This window comes from Saccopteryx bilineata, chromosome 12 (assembly GCF_036850765.1).
Source record: "Saccopteryx bilineata isolate mSacBil1 chromosome 12, mSacBil1_pri_phased_curated, whole genome shotgun sequence".
NCBI classification, from domain to species: domain Eukaryota; kingdom Metazoa; phylum Chordata; class Mammalia; order Chiroptera; family Emballonuridae; genus Saccopteryx; species Saccopteryx bilineata.
The window spans coordinates 50140455-50165887 of record NC_089501.1 but is presented as its reverse complement, the minus strand read 5'-3'; the positions used below and the strand labels follow the sequence as shown (position 1 = coordinate 50165887).

Here is a 25433-nt window from a genome sequence, read left to right as displayed (position 1 = left end):
TTCCTTCCTTCCTCCCTCCCTTCTGCCCTCCCTTCTTCCCTCTCTGTCTCTTTCTCTCTCTCTCACATGCATGCTAAAAAGGGGGGGGGGGTTGATTAGATAAAGCAGATGAACAAATCAGCGATTTGGAAGATCAAGTAGCAGAAAATATCCAAAGACAACATCAAGCGCACCCAACATTGCATCAGGAGTTACCAGAAGGAGAAGAGAGAGAACAATGAATTGAAAACCTATCTGAAGAAATTATGACAGAAAACTTCCCTAACCTGACCAAGAGAACAGGAATGCAAGCCCAGGAAGTACAGTGAGTCCCAAACAAGATGAACCCAAAGAGACCCACACCAACACACATCATAATTAAAACACCAAAGGTTAAACACAAAGAATCCTAAAAGCACCAAGAGAAGAACAGTTAGTTACCCACAGGGCAGCGCCCATAAGACTGACAGCTGATTTCTCAACAGAAACTTTGCAGACCAGAAGGGATTGGCATGAAATATTCAAACTGATGAAAAACAAGGAGTATAACCAAGATAACTCAATCCAGCAAAGTTATCATTTAGAATGAAGGACAGAAATAGAGCTTCCCAGACAAGAAAAAGCTAAACGAGTTTGTCACCACCAACCAGTATTACAAGAAATGTCAAAGGGACATCTTTAGGAAGAAAAATACCCCATAGAAATAATAAAATGTCAATAAATACCTATCAACAATTACTTTAAATGTAAATGAATTAAGTAAATGAACTAAGTCGTGGTCATATAGCTCAGTTGGTTAGAGCATCGTCCTGACACGCCAAGGTTGTGGTTCAATCCCCAGTCAGGGAACATACAAGAATCAACCAATGAATGCATAACTAGGTGGAACAACAAATCCATCTCTCTCTCTCTCTCTCTTTTTCTCTCTCTCTCTCAAAACAAGGGGAAAAAATGCCCCACTTTATATAAAACTGCTAGGTAGAAAACTGCCCAGAATAAACATACTGAAATAAAAAAAAATTAAAAATAATTGTAAATGAATTAAATGATCCTATCAAAAGATATAAGGTAACTAAGTAGATAAGAAAATAAGACCCTTACTTACTCTGCCTACAAGAGACTCACTTCAGATCCAAAGACACACAGACTGAAAGTAAAGGAATGAAAAAAAGATACTTCATGAAAAAAAAAAAAAAAAAAAGCTGGGGTAGCAATACTTATACCAGACAAAATAGACTTGAAAACAAAGGCTATAACCAGAGACAAAGAAGGACTCAGCTATTCCACTTCTGGGTATTTACCTGAAGAAACTCAAAACACTAAATTGAAAAGACATATGCCTCCATGCATTCACTGCAGCGTGATTTCCAATAGCCAAGATATGGAAGTAACCTAAGTGTCCATCAATAGGTGAGTGGGTAAAGAAGTGATGCTTATGTACAACAGAATACGACTCGGCCCCAGAAAAGAATGAATTCTTATCATTTCCAACAACATGAATGGACCTAGAGGTATTATGCTAAGTGAAATGACTCAGAGAAAGACAAATGTCATGTGATTTCACTTACAGTGTGTCCATAAAGTCATGGTGCACTTTTGACCGGTCACAGGAAAGCAACAAAAGACAATAAAAATGTGAAATCTGCACCAAATAAAAGGAAAACCCTCCCAGTTTCTGTAGGATGATGTGGTAGCATGTGCCCATGCACAGATGATGAAGTAACACCATGTATACAGCGGAGCAGCCCACTCCATGCCAGTTGAGATGTGGACGGTACAGAGGAAAGTTCAGTGTGTTCTGTGGCTCGCTAAATTCAAATCCGTGACCAAAGTGCAACGTGAATACCGGCGCGTTTATAACGAAGCGCCACCACATAGGAATAACATTACTCGGTGGGATAAGCAGTTGAAGGAAGCCGGCAGTTTGGTGGAGAAATCCCATTCTGGTAGGCCATCAGTCAGTGACAAGTCTGTAGAGGCTATACGGGATAGCTACCTAAGGAGCCCTAAAAAATCTGTGTGTGAGTCCACATGGAACTGCACTGAATAGGTATGAAACTGGGAGAGTTTTCCCTTTATTTGGTGCAGATTTCACATTTCTATCGTCTTTTGTTGCTTTCCTGTGACCGGTCAAAAGTGCACCATGACTTTACGGACACACTTACATGTGGAATCTAAGAAACAAAGGAAACAGAACAAACTCACAGATACAGAGAATATTTTAACGGATGCCATACGGGAGGGAGGCTGGGATGGTGAAAACGACAAAGGGAGTAAGAAGTACAAATTCATAATTACAAGATAGTCATGGGGATGTAAAGTACAGCATAGGGAATACTGTCAATAATATTGCAATAACTATGCATGTGTAGATGGGTACTAGATTTACTGGAGTGATAACTTCGTATGTTTCATAAATGTCTAATTACTACGTTATACACCTGAAAATAATACAATATTGTACATCTACTTTAATTAAAAATTTAAAAAAATTAACAATAAAATTTAATTTCTTAAAATAGGCTTCTTCTTAAGGTTGTGTACATAAAACTATGTTACATGCGGAGTACAAGTGTCCGCTTTCAACTGAGTACTTGGACAAAGGCCAGTACTCCTCACTCTGATTTATTTTCATCAGTAGTTCCTCTTTAGAGCAATTTTTCTTCTAGTTCATACAGCTAATATAAAACTCACCACAGAACTACAGCTGGTTTGTACAGTATCCCAGTGTAAGGTTAAAGATATAGTAAAATAAGACTGCCAAGGAAAATTAAGTTAGCAAAATAGAATACAATCTGAAGAGCTACCGAAGTTTATTATACCAAAACAGAAGAATGAATCATACTTAATCAAATGAAGAGATTTAGACTAAACAGCAACCAAGAGATGGGAAGAGATTACAGAAGGAGAGAATCGTTACACGTGAAAACTGAGAAGCCAGAAAAGCTCCTTGGAGGGGTCCTGAACGGACACCTTCGACGAGGAGGAGATGGACCTCTGACCAGGTCCCGCCATCTGCCTTTCCCTTTGCAGTGAATCCGCCCTGCCACCTGTGAAATGCTATGAAAACGGAAAACCAAGTAGAAAAACGATCAAGTGGGTAACTAAGTGTCTCCAGGCATGAGACACCTTACCGACTCCTTCCTTAGTTTTCAAAACAACCTTCACATGGTGTATTGCTCAGGTGTGCAGTGCCAGTTCCATGAGTCAAGTCACCTGTCTAGAGGCAGAATGACCAAGGACCAAACGAACTGGAGCTTTACCCAGCTCCTTGCCCTGTGCCTTCCGGCACGTCCGCAGCTGATGGTGTCCGGCCCCTTACTGATCTCCTCGCCAGTGTTTCTCTCACGCAGTCACCGTCACACACCGCTGCTGGAGGCTCTCGTGATAAAACAGGCACCGCGCCACTTATCAAAAACTCCTAATGACTCCCGGTTACCTAGGGTCAAGTTCAGATTCATTTTCGGGTGTTTAAGATCCTCCATTAATCTAACCCCACCCTAAAAATCTAACCCTGGATCCCACTCCATCCCCCTCCCCAATAGATCATCTCTTCTCACCTACTGAGACTCCACTGGAGTCAACACCGCAGTGCTCACAACAGTCATACCCTCTTCTCCCCTCTTTACTGGATAACCCTCACCCCACTCTGTAAGGTAACACCACGTCCAGCTCTAGGGACAGATCTGGACCTGATTAGCCTCAGCCAGTGTTTCTCAACAGTGCTCAACCAGCATTGGGGCAAGCAAAAGATAACTCTTTATATTCTTTATTTTGGAACTATCCTGTATATTATAAGAAGTTTAAGATCCCTGCAAGAAATAAGATAGGCTCTGGCATAATTACAGAGTGGTTCGTCTGCCTGCAACCACAGAGCTAGAAAGTAGAGAAGCCAGGACTGCAACCCAGGACTGTAAACCAGGACTGCAACCCAGGACTGCAACCCAGGACTGTAACCCAGGACTGCAACCCAGGGCTGTAAACCCAGGACTGTAAACCAGGACTGCAACCCAGGACTGCAACCCAGGACTGCAACCCAGGGCTGTAAACCCAGGACTGTAAACCAGGACTGCAACCCAGGACTGCAACCCAGGACTGCAACCCAGGACTGTGACCCAGGACTGCAACCCAGGACTGCAACCCAGGACTGCAACCCAGGACTGTAACCCAGGACTGCAACCCAGGGCTGTAAACCCAGGACTGTAAACCAGGACTGCAACCCAGGACTGCAACCCAGGACTGTGACCCAGGACTGCAACCCAGGACTGCAACCCAGGACTGTGACCCAGGACTGCAACCCAGGACTGTAAACCAGGACTGCAACCCAGGACTGCAACCCAGGACTGCAACCCAGGACTGCAACCCAGGACTGTGACCCAGGACTGCAACCCAGGACTGCAACCCAGGACTGTGACCCAGGACTGCAACCCAGGACTGTAAACCAGGACTGTAAACCAGGACTGCAACCCAGGACTGTAAACCAGGACTGCAACCCAGGACTGCAACCCAGGACTGTAACCCAGGACTGCAACCCAGGACTGTAAACCAGAACTGTAAACCAGGACTGCAACCCAGGACTGTAACCCAGGGCTGTAAACCAGGACTGTAAACCAGGACTGTAACCCAGGACTGCAACCCAGGGCTGTAAACCCAGGACTGCAACCCAGGACTGCAACCCAGGACTGTAAACCAGGACTGCAACCCAGGACTGTGACCCAGGACTGCAACCCAGGACTGTAAACCAGGACTGCAACCCAGGACTGTAAACCAGGACTGCAACCCAGGACTGTAAACCAGAACTGTAAACCAGGACTGCAACCCAGCTTGTCTGCCAGGACTGCAACCCAGGACTGCAACCCAGGACTGTAACTCAGGACTGCAACCCAGTACCCAGGACTGTAACCCAGGGACTCTCTGCCAGGAAAGCCTGGGCCCTTTCTAGAACAGGTGGCCCGCAGCTCTTACTCAAAAAAATCAACTACTGAGTAGCTACTACTGATCACTCCAGGATAATATGAAAGCACGCAAGGAAGAGCCTCCGTCCTCCATGGCTGATGGGAAAGAGAAACAATCACAAGAGAATGTGGTGAGATAAACAGAACACACAAGTGGAAGCAGCACAGTGGGCAGGCAGGGAAGGAGGTGTTAGCAGAGAGCACAAGGCAGGAAACACAGACAAGGTATTCATTCCAAGCCTTAATGTCAGGGTCACTATCCTTCCTTGTCTTCAGGGTCTCCTACAATTGTTTCTGAAAACACTGAAGCCAGAAGGGCCTCAAGGACAGACACTATGTCTGTCTGTCTTTACTTCTTCCGTATCTCTACAGTAAACCTGGTTACTTTAGTTGCCAATAACAGTAAGCACTGAACATAGGCGGAATTGGAATGGCAAGAAAAAGTATGTCCCATCACCACCACCAGAATATATGCTTCCTCTACTTTGAGGGTAGAAGAAAAGACTTCTGCAGCAACTGTAACTACTAGGTTCCCTATGCTTGTAAGATTCTCTAAATGTAAAAAGCTATGATATCATTTTCTTTAACACAGTATTTGACTAAACTACATTGTTTTTCTTTTTAGACAAGTATTTAAGATTCATTTTCATTGAAAATGTTACAGAAGTACTTCTGACTATTCTGCAATATCCATATTTTATTAATAACAATCTCCTACATTGTTAACTAGTATTGCAAATGTGGAGAAGATACACAATCTGCAACAATGTTTGCCATTTAAAGATCCCTGAAAACTCTCTGGCTGGGAACCCCCAATCTGGAATAAACTCTGGGTGTTTCCAACCTGGCACACAGAACACTTCAGATGTCTTAACTAAATTGCTAACTAAAAATCGAAAGGGGCAGATCTGAGCCCTAACAGGATAGCTCAGGATAGAGCACTGCCCTGACACGCCCAGGCTGCAGGTTCAATCTACCGTCAGGGCACTTAGAAGAATGAACCAATGAATGCATAAATAAGTGGAACAACAAATTGATGTTGTCTGTCTCTCTCTTTGCCCTCTCTAAAATCAATAAATTTTTAAAAACTTACATTCATAAGAAAAGGAGCAGGTCCCTTTCAAGCATTCCGAGACACTCTGTCACAGGCCAGGGACTCAGAGCAGACATGCCACAGAAACGCTGTCCGCACAGCACTGTTCACTTGCTCCTAAGGCTCCGTGGGACTATTTGCAGATAAAAGTTTAGATCACAGTGAGGAAGACTGGAAATGTACTTTTCCACCCTGCAAGGGCAATCACTACAACCAAACCTCTTTAAGAGACCTCAAACTAAACATGCTCTCATTTATTAAACACCGTTCTGTAATCTCTCAAGTAGAGAAATGACCTTTTTCTACCTTAGGATGAATGCAAATCAGAGTATTTAGCTTTTATTTTTACATAAAAACTTCAAACTGTGGCCTTTTTACTGTCATAAGTTCATCTTTACTGTTAAGTTTCCAATGACAGTGGATGCAGGAAAACAGACTAGAGACTCACTTCTGACCCCAAACACTGTGCATATACTTCTACCATAGCAACTGTAACACTTCAACTGAAGAGGTTCCAGGGTCTCTTCCCTGTGTAAAGGCTTTGAGAGTAGGAAAATGTGCGTGTATTGTTGACTTACATTATTTTTAAGTTCTGGAGAGATTGTTGAAAGAAAAATGTTTTTTATTTTTAGTAAAATACTTAACATCTCCCATAAATATCCCTTGATATTTACATATAATAACATTCTAATATTAACCACAGACCATGAAAATCAAATGCATTCCTAATTTTTAAAAAACTGGGTTTATACAAATATCATAGATTATCTGTATTATAAAATAATTTAAAAACAGGACTTTCTTAAATAATAATCCCCCCAGTGAATTAAAAATCATCATCATTATACAACCACTTTAGAAGTTATACAATGCAAGTAAATTTGGGATGAATGCTGTGAACTACGATGATCTATACAATTGTATGGCATGCTTTCTGGCCATCTAAAAAGCAACAGGAAAAGTAATAACCAGCCACGGCCATCTCACGACCACAATAACTATAGGTCCTAATAGTGTTGTCATTTTGCATATAATACAAATAACCAATCAATACAAATAACTTGTGGTGTGAGAAGTTTCTGTACACCACAAGTTGATGAGAAACTATCAGCTTTTATTTGAGACATGACCAGTATTTTGATTTTCAGCATCACTTGAACCCAGTTTGAATGAAGAGTTCTTTAAACAAGAAACAATATTCAATTCACATAGTGTCCTAGTGCCGCGCATTTTACAGTCCACAGATTCAGGGGTAAACCAAGGACAGACCCAGGTTCTTTCTTCTCCTTCTCCATCTTCCACAACAGTGGCTCTCAAAATGTGGTTCCCAGCCCATCAGCACCAGCTGGAACTGACAGAAATGCACGCTCTGGGCTCCAGCTCCTGAACGAGAAACTCTGGAGTGGAGCCCAGCAATCTGTGATGTAACAAGCTCCCTGGGTAGGGGGACAGGGTGCAGCAAGGGTACCACAGCTCCACCACTAATGCCGCAAACTCAAGAAACACGATCCCTTATAAACTGTTGATGCACTCAGTAGACTTCCATTTCTCCCTTAGATAGAAGCTTATTCCCGATGTCCCACTCTTTCTTTAGCAGACATTCCTAATGAGGCAGCAGCAGAGCAGAGTCTGGGGGAAAATATTTAATACTTGCATTTTAGAGAAATACAATCTATCACTTTTATAGTAATAACGATAAGAACATGAAATGTTTTCACTTATCAAAAAGGGGAATGGGTTTTAAAACAGTAAAGAACCAGCCTGGCCTGTGGTGGTGCAGTGGATAGAGAGTCGTTGATCTGGAATGCTGAGGTCGCCGGTTCAAAACCCTGGCTTGCGCAGTCTAGGCACATACAACAAGCAACCAATGAACAACTAAAGTGAAACAACTACTTCCTCTTCCCCCTGCCTCTCATAAAAAACAAGACAGAAAACAGTACAGGCGCAGTCATCAAGACTGGCCCAGAGTAGCTTTAAGTATCAGAATTTAAAAAAAACACTCCATATTTTTGGGCATCATCTTGGCTTTAAATGATTAAGACAGATCAAGCTGATGTAATTACAGATCTTAGTGGTCTAAAGGCTGCTGATTTTCTAGCTTTGGGGATTTCTCGTTATAAGGTTACCGACTATGCTTTACTTACCGGTAACGGCAACCATAGGACAAAGTCTGACACATCAACAAAAAGGCTGCAGAACTCTTAAATTTAACCCTTGACTCTAAAATCTTACGAAGGTGGGGAAAGTACAGAAACGACAGAAAACAGCTGCTGGCCCAGGGGACCAGCTGCTCTGCTGCTGGCAGCTCCCAGAGGAAGCGGGCGGGAGGGCGGGCAGGCCCGTGACACACGTGCTCAGAAAGCAGCCGCTTTAAGACTCAGGCTCAGCGCTGGTTACTCAGTAAGTTTTTAGTTATTTTTTAAAGTTAAGAAATATACCTTTTCTTCTTTGGAAGAAGAAAATATAGTGCTTAAATAAAATCTCTAAATTTCTATTTGTAATCCTAAATTCATTAGCATTTTTCTGTTTTTCTGTTGACATGCCAATTACTTATTAAAAGCATTAAAAACTTTTTATTCATCTTACCTTAATTCAAAAGAAATTAACACAAGGTGGGTAAGTTTGGGAATCTGCTTTAGGGGCCTCATTAATGACAATCAACTCTTAAACTTAAAAAAATGAAATTGTTTTCTTCCTTATCACTAAACCAATAAATATTAAACACTCAAAATCTTGAGAATACAAAACAGGCAAACCACTGGAAAGAGAAGTTGCTAAGTGCATCTACCACGAGAGAGACAACTCCTAATAACACACATATTGACATTTTCAAGCCCTGTTCTGTTCATCTGCATTAGAAAAAACATTTAAATTGGCATTTAACTGGCACATTTTAAATAGCTCATTAATTTCTGAATGTCAGCCCGCCTGGGCAAGGATGCAAATCGTAGCATCCTTACTTCCAGCTAAAGAGGTGCCCGAAGCAATAGCAGTGTCTGCTGGACTCAGTAGTATGGGGGGCCTTACTGGACAAAGACTGGACTTGCAAACTGTTAAGATATACAAAGGTATTTTAAAATAGACTGATGTGATAGAAAAGGGTTAAAATTCAATCAATGAATTAAAGAATAAAAAAAGCCCCCCACCCTCACCCCGCTGTACCAGGCAGGAGGCCTCCACTCTCCTAGGAGGATACTGCTTCCGTAAAGTGGGCATGTGCTCTCAGAGGGCAAGGACGGGCCTTTCAAATGACACCCCCTGTGGCACTGAGGGCCCGACCCTGCGCTCAGAGTTCAACTGAAGGAGTCAGCGAATGATGGGGGGAAAAGCTTGCTGAATAAAGCTGCATTTTTCACCCTCCTTAACTTACCCTTAAAGTTACACGTCTCTGACTTAGAAGAATTAAGTCATACTGAATAACATCCTTAAGCACTGTATTTACAATGCCTAAAAATGAGTAAATGGGCCGAATTTATCATGGTGTTTTTTTTTTTTTTTCACGAGACAGAGAGACAGGAAGGGAGAGAGATGAGAAGCATCAATCTGAATTGCAGTTGTGGCATCTTAGTTGTTCATTTGCTTCTCATATGCACCTTGACCGGGGGCTCCAGGCAAGCTCAAGCTGCAACCTTGGGCTCAAGCCAGCAAACATAGGGTCATGTCTATAATTCCATGCTCAAGCCAGCAACCCTGCACTCAAGCAGGTGGGTCTCCACTCAAGCTGGATGAGCTTGTACTCAAACCGGCGACCTCGGGGTTTCGAACCTGGGACCTCAGCATCCCAGCCGATGCTCTATCTACTGCACCACCACTGGTCAGGCTCTATCATGTGTTTTAATAGTCAAAAAGGGGAGTGGAATGAGAGAAGAAGTACCAATTAGAAAGTGACACGTCCACAGTCTGTTATTCTGATTGCGTGACTTCAGGTTTGGTTTCAACTAAAATGCTTCCCAACTTTGCCTTCTCACCTTTTCCCTCCAAAAACAGATTAACCTTTTGTGTGCACACCTTCCATTCCTGCACTTCACAGTCCATTACAAAGATGCTCTGACTTGGGTTTCGCTTTGGCAAACACGGTGGGCTAACAGGCTAACGACCACCACACACTGAAGCGCTAAAGAAAATATTAAAAGCAAAACACACAGACACACACAAAAATAAACAACTTTTAAAACACACTGCTGAGTCAGCACAAAAGGAAAGGATCTGGGAGGTCGTAAAGGGAGCGAGGAAAGGATCTGGGGAGGTCATAAAGGAAGCGAGGAAAGGATCTGGGGAGGTCGTCAAGGGAGCGAGGAAAGGATCTGGGGAGGTCATAAAGGAAGCGAGGAAAGGATCTGGGGAGGTCGTAAAGGGAGCGAGGAAAGGATCTGGGGAGGTCGTCAAGGGAGCGAGGAAAGGATCTGGGGAGGTCGAAAAAGAAGCGAGGAAAGGATCTGGGGAGGTCGTAAAGGAAGCGAGGAAAGGATCTGGGAGGTCGTAAAGGAAGCGAGGAAAGGATCTGGGGAGGTCGTAAAGGGAGCGAGGAAAGGATCTGGGGAGGTCGTCAAGGGAGCGAGGAAAGGATCTGGGGAGGTCGAAAAAGAAGCGAGGAAAGGATCTGGGGAGGTCGTAAAGCGGGCGAGGAAAGGATCTGGGGAGGTCGAAAAAGAAGCGAGGAAAGGATCTGGGGAGGTCGTAAAGGAAGCGAGGAAAGGATCTGGGAGGTCGTAAAGGAAGCGAGGAAAGGATCTGGGGAGGTCGTAAAGGGAGCGAGGAAAGGATCTGGGGAGGTCGTAAAGCGGGCGAGGAAAGGATCTGGGGAGGTCGTAAAGGGAGCGAGAGCAGAAGCCCTGAGAGAAAGACGTGCTGAGACAGGCTGCTACCCTGGAGTTTCCTCCAGACCCCGAGACCCCGAGTCTGGGTTTGCACTCCGCTCCAGAGGCGATACTAGGGGAGCGCGGGACTCCTGTGCTGAGCCAGAAGCTGAGACCCCGGGAGGACCCCAGCATGAGGGTCAAACAGAAGAACCTGCCGCACTACAGGGAACAGCCAGGACACTGACCATTGACCATCACTGACACAGAGGAGGAGAACAGGGAAAAATCATCCCAGAGACCCTAGGTCCAGATTTCTGCTGCCCAGTACGGCTGGAAACCTAGTAAGCCAGGAATCAAGTTACAGTGACCCCCAAGGATGCCACATCCCCAAGAAACTGGCATAAGCAAAGACAGATTCTCTGTGGAGTAACTTCAATTAAGGCATTAAAATTCCCTCAGATGAAGTTCCCAGGAAAATGAGCAGCTCACAGAAAAAAATAAAATCAAACCAGAAAACAAGGCACCAGTAGTAAAAATGAGCAGAAGAAACAGATGGCCAAATTCAACTTCAGACAGAACTACCAGACACAAACTATAAATGTTTATTATTATGCTTAAGTGAAGCTTAAAACTATAAGGAAAGAATGAGAGACTATAAAAAAGGATCAAGCAGATCTGAAACAGAACCAAATATAATTTCTAAATCCATAAAATAACCCAAAATTAAATGTATGGATAAAAGAACAGATCAGGCCCAACTGAAAGTGAACAGTGAACTTGAGCAGCACAAAGAAAACATAAGAGGCTGAGAGTTAGGAAGTTTTATGTCTGTTGGACTTTTTCGTGCTAATTAGAATTCCAGACAGAGAGAATGGGGAATATTTCAGTATTCATGAAATAATAATTGCTGGGAATTTTCTACAACTGTGCTCCTCACTCCAGTACCATTAGCCTCAGGTGGCTATCTAAATTAAAAACAAAAACGAAGGTCCTCAGACACATTAACCACATTTCAAGTCCTTGTTAAGCACACGTAGGGGCGCTGCCGGATGGGACTGCACAGACACAGGACACTGCAAGCCTCACAGAACGTTCTACCGCACTGCCCTCCCTGCCCCGAGCTACTGAAAGACCCAGGACACCCATTAACTTGCAAGCTGTTTAAGTAAAATCCGCACATGAACATACCACAGTCCAAAATACTGAAGACAGAGAAGGCCTTCAAAACAGGAAGAGGGAAGAGTTAGACCATCAGAAAGGAACCCTCTTAGATGGCTAACTTCTTCGTGTAACTGTGAAAGTCAGTAGAAAACAGGAATAATACCTTTATGTCGAAAGAAAATACTATCAACCTAGAACTCTGTGACTGGGAAACTATATTTCAAGAATAGGGCAAAATAGGATGTGAGGGCGATCTGGCTGCGACATCTGTCACCCATTGATCGCCAGGGTTGATTCGGCTGATCTGGCTGGCTAGGCGGGTGTCCCCTTCCTCCCTCACCGCTTCATGTACGTCCCTCCCGAAGCTGCGCGCTCGGTCGAAGAGGACGACCTTCCCCAATAGAGGAGAGGACCGTTCTTCGGTCAAGGGTATATGAGTAGCTGCGCTCCCCTGCTAGAACCTCCAAGCAAGTCTCAAGAATAGGGCAAAATATGTTTTCACATGTAAGGGATTTACCAACAACAAATCTTCCTAATGGAAATTCCAAAGAATTCACTTTAGGCAGAAAGAAAAGTATCCTAGAAAGAACTAGAATGTAAAAAGAAATCGTAAATAAAGATACAGAAAAAGGTAATGAAATCTAAACAAACATTAACTGTATAAAAAATTAAAATGTCTAATTTGTGGTGGAAAAGAGAGAATTCAACTACAGGCAATAAATGGCTATTCCGGGGAAGATGCTTGGAGTTAAGTATCCGCAGGTCTTTTCTTACCCTCAGGAAGAGGGTAATAATATTGAGTAACTTCAGACTTGACTTAGAAATGGTAACATACATGATATGATAACCACTGAAAAGCCACAAACCAACATACCTTCCAAAAAAAGTTGACAAGGAGAAAAAGAAGTAAAATAAGACAGAGAAAACTCTCCAGGCACAAAAATCACCAGACTAGATAAAAAGTTAAAATTCAGCTACAGGTTTTTATGTACCAAAGAGTTACCAAAAGCTAGTGAAACCACATTAACTTTAGACAAAATGGTCTTGAAGGAAAAATGCATAATTAAGAGCATTACTTCATAATGATAAAAAGTTCAAGTCACATGGAAGATAATACTAATTCTAAACTCAAGAGATTTTTTTTTTAATCCACCATTTTAACATGTCCATCAGTAGTCAAAAGGTCACTAAGTACACCAGACCAAGAAGAGTTAGTAAGGATACAGATGTGAAAGGCATATCTAATGGGCACATAAAGAATAAATAAATGTGGACCAATTAGAGAATATATCAATATATTACATAAGGTGAAACATTTCTGATTATATGCTAGGTACAAAATTAGCCTCAACAAATTTTCAGGTATAGTATTAATACCAATCAGATTCCCTGATGACAATGTAAATTAAGTTAGAAATCACTGACAAGGCCCTGGCCAGTTGGCTCAGTGGTAGAGTGTCAGCCCAGCATGTGGATGTCCACATTTGATTTCCAGTTAGGGCACACAGGAGAAGCGCCCATCTGCTTCTCCACCCCTCCCTCTCTCCCTTCTCTCTCTCAAGCTTTCTTTTCTCCTCCCACAGCCATGGCTCAGTTGGAGCAAGTTGGCCCCAGGTGCTGAGGATGGCTCCATGTTCCCACTTTAGGCACTATATAGCTCAGTTGCCAAACAATGAAGCAATGGTTCCAGATGGGCAGAGCATCGCCCCCTAGTGGACATGTCAGGTGGATCCCGGTCAGGGCATGTGTGGGAGTCTATCTCTCTGCCTCCCCACTTCTCACTTAAGAAAAAAAAATAGAAATCATTGACAAAAAGAGAAATACCCTATACTTTTAAAAATTAAGCACACTTTGGGGCTCCCAGTCAAGATAGTAGAGTAAGTACATGCTGAGCTTGCCTATCACAATCAAAATTACAGCTAAACAGAACCATCTCTGAGAATCACCTGAAGTCTCGCTGAACAGAAGTTGTATAACTAAGGATATACAGAAGAAGCCCCACTGAGACTGGTAGCAGTGGTGGAGACATAAAACAGGCTGGTCACCCATCCACATGTGTGGTGTTAAAAATGGGAGGGATATCTCCACTACAGAGGTCCCTGCTTAAAAGCAAGGGGTCCTAGCCCCATACTAGAACCCCCAGCCCAGGGTTCCAGTGCCAAGAAGAGAAGGCCCCATAACTTCCTGCTATGAAAACTAGCAAGGATTGTATCTGAGTGAGACTCGGGGCTGCTGATGTCCCAAGTGTTCCTCTTGAAAGAAACCACACAGACTTACTTGGACTCCTTCACTCCGAGCTCCAGCACTGGGGCAGCAGCAGTATGAAAGGTACCAGGCATATACGAGTAGGAACTGAATTGTCTGGCTTTAGGCTGAGGCCTAGAGGGGCAACTTTCTCCCAGAGTGCCGACAGAGGCCATTGTTTCTTTTCTGAACCCTCCCCCAACCCAGCCTGCATACTAGCCATATCTGAGTCTCCATCAACCTCATACTACTGTTTGCCCTGCCCTGGTGATCCCTGAGATCCCACCCCACCCAACTCTCGGTCACACCTACGCCTCTTCCAGTGGCTTTTCCATACAAGTGGCCTGTCTTGGCTCATGCTGAGGACTTTCCTAAAATCTCTCGAAGGTCCACAATCTCTAAACAAGCAGCATCTGGTCTTGGCGTGCCCTTCTTATTAAAAAGCCACAGGCCTGACACTAGTGGCAGCTGGCCTTAGTTTGGAGCTCAGTCTCTCCCAAGTAGCTTAGCAAAGCCCAGAACCAACCGCTTGGTAGCTCATAACAAGTGGCCTTGGGCAGGGCACAGGCAGTGGCTGACCTTGGCCTGCACCAGAACCCATCCCAAGAGGTCCCAGAACCGACATACACAGTGGCCAGCAACAGATCCCACGAGAGTACCACCCAACCACCTCCACAAATGACACACCCAAAGGGCAGACTCAGCAGGTACCAAAGTCTGCCAAAGCAAGTCCTGCTCTGTAAGGTCAGTCCCCAGTCAACAGCTCCTCCACTGTAGTCACAACTAGTCCTCAACCCAATCAGCCTGAGGGTCAATCCCTCCCACTGCTGTGCCAACAGTAATTAAGGCTCAACTATAACAGGCAATAGGAGGGCACATACACTCACACACCTGGAGCACCTGTGCAAAGCCAGTAGCCACGGCCACCATCACAGCAGCCTGGCCCGTGCAAGTTCGCATTGGATTCGGACAGACGGTAACGAAACAACGGAGCCAAGAACTGGTGGGCCATTAGCTTTAATCCTGCTTGCATCCAGCAGGCGAGAAATACATACAGTGGGTAAACACTTCCCTTTCCATTCAGGGCTCCAAAGCCACTGACTTATCCAAGTTTCCTAGAATCAAAGATTTCTAGCTCACCAGCCTTATTCACCTCTGTTCCCCATCTCCTCCTCTCTGCACAAACTGGCTTCTCCCTCAGCACTCTGCCATCTTGGCTGCTTCTCCTCTCCTCCCCTGGCCTTTCTCTGCTCTCCTACAGCATGGGCTCCTCTGGCCCATTTTATAGTGTAGAAATCAAAACCTTTAATCCAATATACAAACAAGGAAGTCTCTGGTACAAAGTCACTTATCTGAGGCATAAAGGGGATTCCTCATGAGAGTGCACCACCCCACATCATGCAAGAGTCATGGGTGGGAAAGGCTCAGTCTTAAAACTAAGCCTTAAGCTATAATGACCCTGCCTGCTTACAGCCTGTCCCCCACACCCAATGCCAACTATAAGTGAGCAAACATATACATCATATTTACAAACTTATTTGACTAACAACCTGGCTCAGGTAACCAGCGAGACTGTGCTGCGCTTCTGGGCCCCACAGGACACCTACTACCTAAAGCCACCCCACCGAGACGGGGAGACAGAACAGCTCCACCTAATACACGGAAGCAAACACAGGAGGCAGACACAATGAAAAGACAAAGAAACAGGCCCCAGATGAAGGAACAAAACAGGGCTCCGGAAAAAGAACTAAACAAAATGGAGATAATCTACCAGATGCAGATTTAAAAGCACTGGTTATAAGGATGCTCAATGATCTCAGTAAGAACATAAAAATGAAGATAGAAAACATAAAATCTCAAAGTAGATTAGATAAATCAGATGATCAAATCAGTGATCTGGAAAATGAGACAGCAGAAAATATCCAATTAGAACAGCAAAAAGAAAAAAGAATCCAAAAAAATGAAAACAATCTCAGGGGCCTCTGGTACAACACCAAGTGCACCAACATCTGCACCATGAGGGTACCAGAGGAGAAGAGAGAGGGCAAGGGATCAGCAGAGCTGAAGAAACAGTGAAGAAAACTTCCCTAACCTGGCCAAGGACACAGACATACAAGCCCAGGAAGTACAGTGAGTCCCAAACAAGATGAACCCAAAGAGACCCACACCAACACACATCATAATTAAAACACCAAAGGTTAAACACAAAGAGAGAATCCTAAAAGCACCAAGAGAAGAGCAGTTAGTTACCCACAGGGCAGCGCCCATAAGACTGACAGCTGATTTCTCAACAGAAACTTTGCGGACCAGAAGGGATTGGCATGAAATATTCAAACTGATGAAATGAAGGACAGAAATAGAGCTTCCCAGACAAGAAAAAGCTAAACGAGTTTGTCACCACCAACCAGTATTACAAGAAATGTTAAAAGGACATCTTTAAGAAAAGAAAACATATGAATAATGTCAAAAAAAATTCTTATTTACCAATTACTCTGAATGCAACTAGATTAAATGTTCCCATCAAAAAACACAGGGTAGCTGAATACATAAGAAAACAAGACCCTTACATGTGCTGCCTACAAGAGTCTGCCTTCAGATCCAAAACTTCACAGACTGAAAGGGAAGGGATAGAAAAAGATATTTCATAAAAATGAGGGGGGAAAGCTGAGGTAGCAATATTTATACCAGACAAAATAAACTTTAATGCAAAAGCTATAACAGGAGACAAGCACCCAGAAATTCCACTTCTGGGTATTTACCTGAGGAAATCCAAAACACTAATTCGAAAAAACAAATACCTGTACATCCATATGTTCACTGCAGCGTGATTTCCAGTAGCCAAGATGCAGACGCAACCTAAGTGTCCATCGACAGATGGACAGATAAAGGGGTGGTGCTTATGTACAACAGAATATGACTCAGCCCTACAAGAGAATGGCTTCTTACCATTTGCAACAACATGAATGGACCGAGAGGGTACTGTGCTAAGTGAAATTAAGTCAGAGAAAGACAAATACCATACGATTCACTTATATGTGGAACGTAAAAATAAATAAATAAAGAAAACAGAAACAAACTCATAGATACAAGGAGGGGGGATGGTTGAAAAAGGCAAAGGGTTAAGAAGCAGAAATTGGTACAGAATAGTCATGGGGATGTAAACACAGCATAGGAAATATAGTCAATAATACTTTAATTACTATGTATGTTATCAGTCACTAGGTTTATCACAGCGATCACTTTTTTAAAGAATGTAAGTGTCTAATTACTATGTTGTATACCTGAAACTACATGATGTAGTATTGTATGTGAACTGTAATTAAAAAATAAAAAGTTACTTTAAAAAATAAACTGCCCAAAAAAACTAAGCACACGTCTAACAACTCATGAATTAAGATAAATCTTTTCAGTTTCGGAAGTCTGAAGCTTGTTCTAATGCATTGAACATTTAAGAACCAATTTCTCACATAATCACTAGTAAAACTGACTTACTGTATTTAGAAACATTGCTAATACCTAAGCTGTAGATGTTAATTTTCCATTGTGCATGTATACTGGTGCACAATTAACTGAATGGACGTTTAGAGTTAGAGGTAGTTTTCTTTAACACTTATCTCACTGGAATATCTTTTTGGTGCTTCTAACTGGAGAGAGAGGAGCTGGAGGCAAGAAAATTTAACATTCTTTTGTGTAATAACAGTTTACCAAGAGCTTCAGCCTGTGCTGGTCACGAAGGATACAAAGGGGAGCAAACACACATCCCAGCCTACTGGGACAGACAGCCTCCTACAGGAGACAGCCACTAGCTGAGAAAACATTCCTTAGAAACATTCCTTAAATGGCAGTAGTGACATACGTGACCCTGCAACAGGGGCTGGGCAGTCAGGCCTGCTTTCCAGAGGAAGTGATGCTGTCAGCTGAGTCAGAATGTGTAAAAAGAAGGTACCTAGAGGAAAAGGCCAGAGAACAGCATTGCAGAAAAGAAAGAACAGCATATGCGAAGTTACAAAATGTCAGGTGGGCAACTGAAGTAAAACCACAGCTGAACTTTCAGATGGTCCATATAAAAACAGGAGCAGGAGAGAACGCTGCAAAAAAATTTATGCTTTCTAACCTATTCCTTCTTTGATAGAAAATTGGTTTACCTTTCTACTGTCATAGAATTTTTCTTGACCACACAAAAACTGTCGAGATATTCTATTTATCATATTAAGATTCTTAATACTACTGCTATACAAAATTGAACAGTTACAATTTTCCATACTTTTTTTTAAACTATCAAAACCCTGAAGGCTCTTTAGAAAGCTTTTTTTATTCCCTTTTTTCAGATAAAGAAGTTTTTGCTCAGGAGAAACCACAAAGTATGCTTCCCACAGTTTTCTCCAGTGTGTTTCACTGACTAGTCCTGAACAAGTCGCAAATTTCCTAGCAGTATTTAAACATTCCACCACCACTTAATTCTACCAGCAAGCAGTATAACATAAATGTGTAACTTCAGACACTGGCACTGGAAAGTTATTTTTTAAAAGCATCAGGGACTCCTAGAATCTTGTTATAATGATTACTCCTAAAAGTGACTATGTAAGCACAAAAGGATCCAAATTAGTTACCAAAGGTTAACTTTGAAATAGAAATAACAACTAAATTATACAGCTGTGAATTAACTTTCATCAACTATTTTCTTTATGTCCCTGTTGATAAAGGTGGGCAAAAAAATAATTTATTTCCCAAGACTTAATAAACATAATTTGCTCCTAAGCTTCCCACATGACTGAGTCAAAATATAACCTTCTGAAGCTCCTAACAGAAGTTAAGACTTTACAACCTTGTATTAGCCTTTCCCTGTATTTGTTCAATGAGATCGGACTGGTCTCAGAGTAACACAACTGATCAGAATCAAAGAACATATAATCCCTTAAAAATATGCAGTTACTGATTAACTTTCTTGGGTAGTGAAGAACTGGCCAATTCAAATTTTTCTTATCTAAGATCATTTCTTTCTATTTTTACTATATCAGAAAAATTTTTTTGTTTGTTTTGTTTTAGTGTGTGTGAGAGAGAGAAAGACAGATGGACAGGCAGGAAGGGAGAGAGACGAGAAGCATCAACTCCTAGTTGCAGCACTTTAGTTGTTCATTGATTGCTTTCTCATACATGCCTTGGTGACGGGAGCCCTTCAGCCAAGCCAGTGACCCCTTGCTCAAGACAGCGCCCATGGGGTCATGTCTATGATCCCACACTCAAACTAGCGACCCCTCCCTCAAGCCGGCAATCCCACCCTCAAGCCGGCAATCCCACGCTCCAGCCAAATGAGACTGCCCTCAAGCCAGCGACCTCCGGGTTTGAACCTGGGTCGTTAGCATCTCAGGCCGATGCTCTATCCACTAAACCACCACCTGGTCAGACCAGGAAAATGGGTTGTTTTATTTTTAATCATGATAGTTTGAAGATAAGTGCATCTTCAAGAATAAATGTAAGAACAATACATAAGAAAACGTACTTAAGAGAACCAAAGCCATTCTCTGGTAAATTCAAAGGGAAACCCTATGCTACCTAAAATATCTAGATACTGTATTTCTTTGTCATCAATTAATAGAAGCACCTGAGTGCCAAATGAGTCTTAAATTTTATAAAATGGGAGACATTAGTTACTAAAAGTATGTTCTCCCCAAACCACTCAGATGTTGGTAAGGGCAGAGGTATGGATAGCAGGTGGAGGGAAAAAAACACGGAGAACTTTACTCTCTGGGAAAAATTATAAAATGAGAGTCTGGGCCCTGGCTGGTTGGCTCAGTGGGAGAGCATTGCACAGCATATGGATGTCCCAGGTTCAATTCCCAGTCAGGGCACACAGCCCTGGCCGGTTGGCTCAGTGGTAGAGCGTCGGCCTGGCGTGCAGGAGTCTCAGGTTTGATGCCCAGTCAGGGCACACAGGAGAAGCGCCCATCTGCTTCTCCATCCCTCCCCCTCTTCCTTCCTCTCTCTCTCTTCCCCTCCCCCAGCCAAGGCTCCATTGGAACAAAGTTGGCCCAGGCACTGAGGATGGCTCTGTGGCCTCTGTCTCAGGCACTAGAATGGCTCTGGTTGCAACAGAGCAATGCCCCAGATGGGCAGAGCATCACCCCGTGGTGGGCATGCCGGGTGGATCCCGGTTGGGTGCATGCGGGAGTCTGTCTGCCTCCCCATTTCCAACTTCAGAAAAACACACACACAAAATAAGTCAGGGCACACAGGAGGAGCACACATCTGCTTCTCCATCCCTCCCCGCCCCCATCTCTTTTCCTCTCCTCCTGCTGCCATGGCTCAACTGGAGCAAGTTGGCCCCTGAGGATGGCTCTATGGCCTCTGCCTCAGGTGCTAAAAAATGGCTCTGGCTGCAACAGAGCAAGGGCCCCAGATGGGAAGAGCATCCTCTCCTCGTGGGCATGCCAGGTGGATCCTGGTCTGGAGCATGCAGGAGTCTGTCTGCCTCCCCTCCTCTCACTAAAAAAAAAAAAAAAAAAAAAAGAGTTTGGTTTGATACAAGGAATCACCAGGAAGTAGGAAAACCAGAAAACTGAGGCAGGGTCCTCTTTTATTACGTGCTTCTTTATTCTTCCGTTTTTAAAAAAATGGAAGTGGTTTGTCACCACGTACACAGGGAAATGAGTCCCATGCAGAATAGTGCTTAGAAAGGTAAAAGGAACCAGAAGCCAGAATTACTGGCATTTGCCTTCAGAGTAGCGCAGATAATCAAGGAGGAAGTGCTGGCACATGCTTTAAGGCTTGTATTCAGGGAGGACACGGCAATTCAGATTCAGCACAAGAACCAAGCTGATGGAAAAACTAGTCCAGGCACACCCATCAAATAAAATCCTCACTATGCAGACCTGCACTCGCTGTCACGCTGGGTCCCCCTCAGAGGATAGTACTAGGAACGTGCACTAAGATCAGAGTGAGAAATACCACAACGCTGACCACCACTGAACAGATATCTACCACACACAGCTCTGAAGGTTGCAAGATGAGTGTAACATAACACCGTGTAACTGATAATTTCCGAAATGTGTGGTAAGACACCTCAAAATCAAATTTCCTTAGACATCCTTGGCTTGAGTTCAGTTTTGTTTTTAAAAAAGAGCAACAAAAAATTATACATGTTTAAAAAGGGAGCAAGTTCTATCACCTCTAAAACCAAAGAGCACGAAAAATATTTGAACAAGAAGGTAATTATTTCAGTGACATATTTCAGTGACAGCAGGCAACAGGTCCCCTGAAGAAGGCTATCCCTTTAAAAATAAATAAATAAACAAACACTGCACCTAAATAGATTCTGAGCACAAAGTTTAACAGACCGTGTCATCAAACCATCTGATCTTTCAGAGGGATTTCAAATTTCTTCCCACTTTCCTCAAGTCTCTAACAAAAACCTAACGACAAAAGTAAGGTTTTCACCAACCCAAAGAAACTTGGAGATTTCACAAATAAATGTGGAAGCGGGTGCTGATGTTTACAAAGGTCACGTTGCAAAAACGAAATGCAAAAGTCAATTCATCCCTCAAACCACGTGACTGGCTCAAGGAGGGGTCCTCACCTCCGGTCCTCACTCAGCAGCCCCGGCTTCCCCAGTTTATTTACATCCGAACTAAGGAAAACGCCCCAGGAAAGGGGGTGAGAAAGAGTGACTCCTGCAGACTCAGGCGACAAAGAGTGACCGCTAATTCCACCAAGAATACCCTAAAATGCGCCAGCCGCCACTGCTGGCCAATTGCCAAGCTCGAGTCAAAGTTCCACCGCAGACCTCGGGCCTGGGCCTCTCGCAAGCACACCCGTTATTGAAAACACAGTCATTCCCCACTTTCTCTGTCATTCACGCTGGAAATATTCAAACTGAAAAGGCAGCAAAACAAGAGGGGGAAAAAGAAAAATGAAGGAAGTGGAAGCGCGGGGCGTTCAATTTGCGTGTTCCGTCCCGCGGAGCTGGGCCCGAACTCGAAACGCCGGGTCCTCCCGGGCGGGGGTCGGGCCCCGAGCCGCAGGCGCGCGGGGGTCGCGGCGTCGGGCGACGGGAGGGACGCGCCCCTCCGCGGCGGCCGGACGCGCGGGGCGCTGGGCAGTAGGCGCCGCCGGGGACGGGGCCTGGGTCCCCCGGGGACCAGCGGCCGCTCCGAGAGAGCCGGGGCGGCGGGCACCTCCCCTCCCGCGGCCCGGCCGCAGGCTCCGCTCGGCCGCAAACTTTGCGGGCGGCGCCACTCACGCCCGCGACCCTCCCGCACCTCCCGCCAGCTCCCCGCCGCCCTCGCCCCGCGTGACCCGAGCCGGCTCCTCCGCATCAGCCGCGGCCCCGACCCTCCGCGCCCCGCCAGCGGCCGCCGGGGCCTGCGCCGCGCGCCCCTCACCTTGGTGGCCATGGCGGGCGGCTCCCCAGCCCGGGACGGCCGGCTCCTCTTCCGCGCCGCGCTGGCGGCCCGGGGCGGGCGACGCGGAGGGCGGCTCCGGCTGGGCCCCGGCTGTGGGCGCGGCGCGGCAGCTCCGCCTCGGCCGCGGCTCTGGGCGCTGGGCGACTCCGGCCGCCGCCGCTCCGCCAGTTCCTGCGCCTCCCCGGCTGCGCGGCCCCCGCCCCGCCCCGCCCCGCCCCCGCCGGCGAGCCTCCCATTGACCGCGGCGTGCGCGGCGCGGAGCTGAGCGGCCGGCCGGCGGAAGCGCGCGGGCCCTGGGCCGCGGCCTCCGCGCCCTCCCCGCCCCCGCCCGGGCCGCCGCCGGCGCCCTTTGTCCCCGCGCGGGTGGCGTCCCCCGCCGAGGCCGGCCCGGGAGCGAGGGCAGCGGGGGCGCCCGGACGCCCTGCCGGCTGAGCCCGCGCCGCGCACGCCGCTCCGGTTGGGCCGCGGGAGGCACGACGCTGAGGACACGTCTCCGTCCCCCGGGCCGGGACCTGCGACCCGGTGACCCTCGGGACCTTTGTCCCGGGTGGACAGTGCTGTCGGGCCGGTGGTGTCCCGGGCTGAGTGAAACGAATGCGAAATAAACAGCCAGACCGAGCGGAGCATTGGCTCCCCGGGCCCTTCCAGAAGGTTCTGCCAGGCGTTAGCTCGGGCTGGGCATTCGTTCACGTCCCCTTCACCTCCTTCTGGACTTTTGATCCATTTTTAAAATGTCTCAGGGCCCCCAGAGGTTTTGGGAGACACAACAGCCTTCCTGCAGTGGAAAGGGGAGGGCTAAAAATTTTCATGTCTTTTATTAAAACGTTTTTATTCAGCGTTGGACATACGGATTTTATCAGTAAGTGAAGGACTTGAGCGGCCAGATTTCTACTCAAGCAAAAGACGTGACTGGGAGACAGGTCTAGTTGGTATTTTCCTCTACAGTGGTGGTCAACCTGGTCCCTACCGCCCACTAGTGGGCGGTCCAGCTTTCGTGGTGGGCGGTAGCAGAACAACCAAAGTATAAATAAACAGATAGATTTAACTATAGTAAGTTGTTTTATAAAGATTTATTCTTCCAAACTTAACGAAAATCTGACATAAAGTACTTGGTAAGTAATTATTATTATACGCTTTAACTTGCTGTAACTCTGCTTTATAAATTTTATAAAGTTACTTCCCTACTTTATAAATCACTCTGACTGTGGAACCAGTAGGCGGTTTGAAAATGTTACTACTAACAGAGATACAAAAGTGGGCGGTAGGTATAAAAAGGTTGATTACCCCTCTAGCACACTCTGTTTTTATTATCAGGGGATATGTATGTATGTACATTAAAAGAGGCAACTGTCAAATCCAGTCAACTTTACTGGGCCAGGAAAGCAGAGTTTACATTTAAATGTCAAGTTTGTGTCCTCTTGAAAATATTCAGTCTGACCTCAAGAGACTTCACGTGTTACATGGAGTTTAAAATGGGGACACTGTCAATGTACAGAATTTTATGCAAAGTGTTACATTTGCTGAGTTCACGTCCAAAGCTCAGTCATCGTGATATTCGTGAACAGTTAGTTGTCTAAGTTAAAGGAAGGTTGGAGGTTAATGTCCATCGACAACCTGCTCACCGCGTACCTTTTACATACCTTCATCTTGAAGAAAGTCATTATTGTCCACTGTTTACAGATATGAAGACATCAAGGATCCCTCAAATAACTTGGCCGATTTGGTAATACTTATTAAAATTGGAAATGACCATAACCTTGGACCTAGCAGCTCTACTGCTAGGAATTCATCCCGCTGTCAGACTCGCACGATTAAGCAAGGATGTTCAGTAAAGCGTTGTCCAAACAGAAAGCAGCCTGTATGTTTGTTAATAGGACTATTTCAATAAAGATGGTATATCCATACAATGGAAATCCTAGGAAGCCCACAAGAAAGTGGTACTATTTTAAGAGACATTAATAAAGGTAAAAAAAAAAAAAAAAAGAATGTTGTGTTCAGCACACTCTATTTGTGTAAAAAATAGGAAATGCATTGTATATTCCTAGAAATGTTCTGAAGCTTCATCAGATGCCGTTGTCAGAATTTTTTGAAAATGTATTTATATTTTTTTAAATGAGTTTACATTTTTTAAAAATGTTTATTTTATTGATTTTAGAGACAGTAAGGGAAAGAGCAGGAGGAAGACAGGAACATCTGTTACGTACGTGCCCTGACCAGGGATTGTAGCCAGAGCCCCATGTGCCTTGGGACAATGCTCTAACCAACCAGGCTATCTGGCCAGGGTATAAATGAGTTTACATTTTCACAAACTATAAATATCTTGACTAAGATGACCACATACTAGTATATGGAAAAGGCAGGATTTGAACTCGGGTGATACAGGTAAAGAGTTTTCTTTATCCTTTTAAATTTGAGAGTTGGGTATAGCTCCCTGTAACAGTTCAATAATACATGTTTTTAAAGGAAGTACAAAGTCAGGGTCGCCCCTGTGACACCCTCAATTGACATGTTCCGGGCAACCAATCATCCTGAGCATCTGGTACCAAGAAAGCAAGTCCAGAGTCCAAGTTTTCCTATTTGAATAGTTTTGGTCAGGGGTCCCCAAACTACGGCCCACGGGCCACATGCGGCCCCCTGAGGCCATTTATCCGGCCCCCGCTGCACTTCTGGAAGGGGCACCTCTTTCATTGGTGGTCAATGAAAGGAGCACATTGACCATCTCATTAGCCAAAAGCAGGCTCATAGGTCCCATTGAAATACTGGTCAGTTTGTTGATTTAAATTTACTTGTTCTTTATTTTAAA

General features: G+C 44.7%; 1 protein-coding gene across 3 annotated transcripts in view; it reads right to left on the bottom strand.

The window, feature by feature from the left end:
- The window catches only part of SNX9 (sorting nexin 9), a 92929-nt gene extending 69657 nt beyond the window's left edge, over positions 1-23272 (bottom strand). For 2 of the 3 annotated variants that reach the window (XM_066247910.1, XM_066247911.1), the window contains exon 1: positions 22610-23272. In XM_066247910.1, the coding sequence (XP_066104007.1) occupies positions 22610-23257 (648 nt within the window). In that variant the 5' untranslated portion in view covers positions 23258-23272. Of the gene's footprint in view, positions 1-6027; positions 6049-22609 lie in introns of those variants that run through there. The other variant, XM_066247912.1, reaches the window with a different exon arrangement.
- Positions 23273-25433: the final 2161 nt, after the last annotated feature.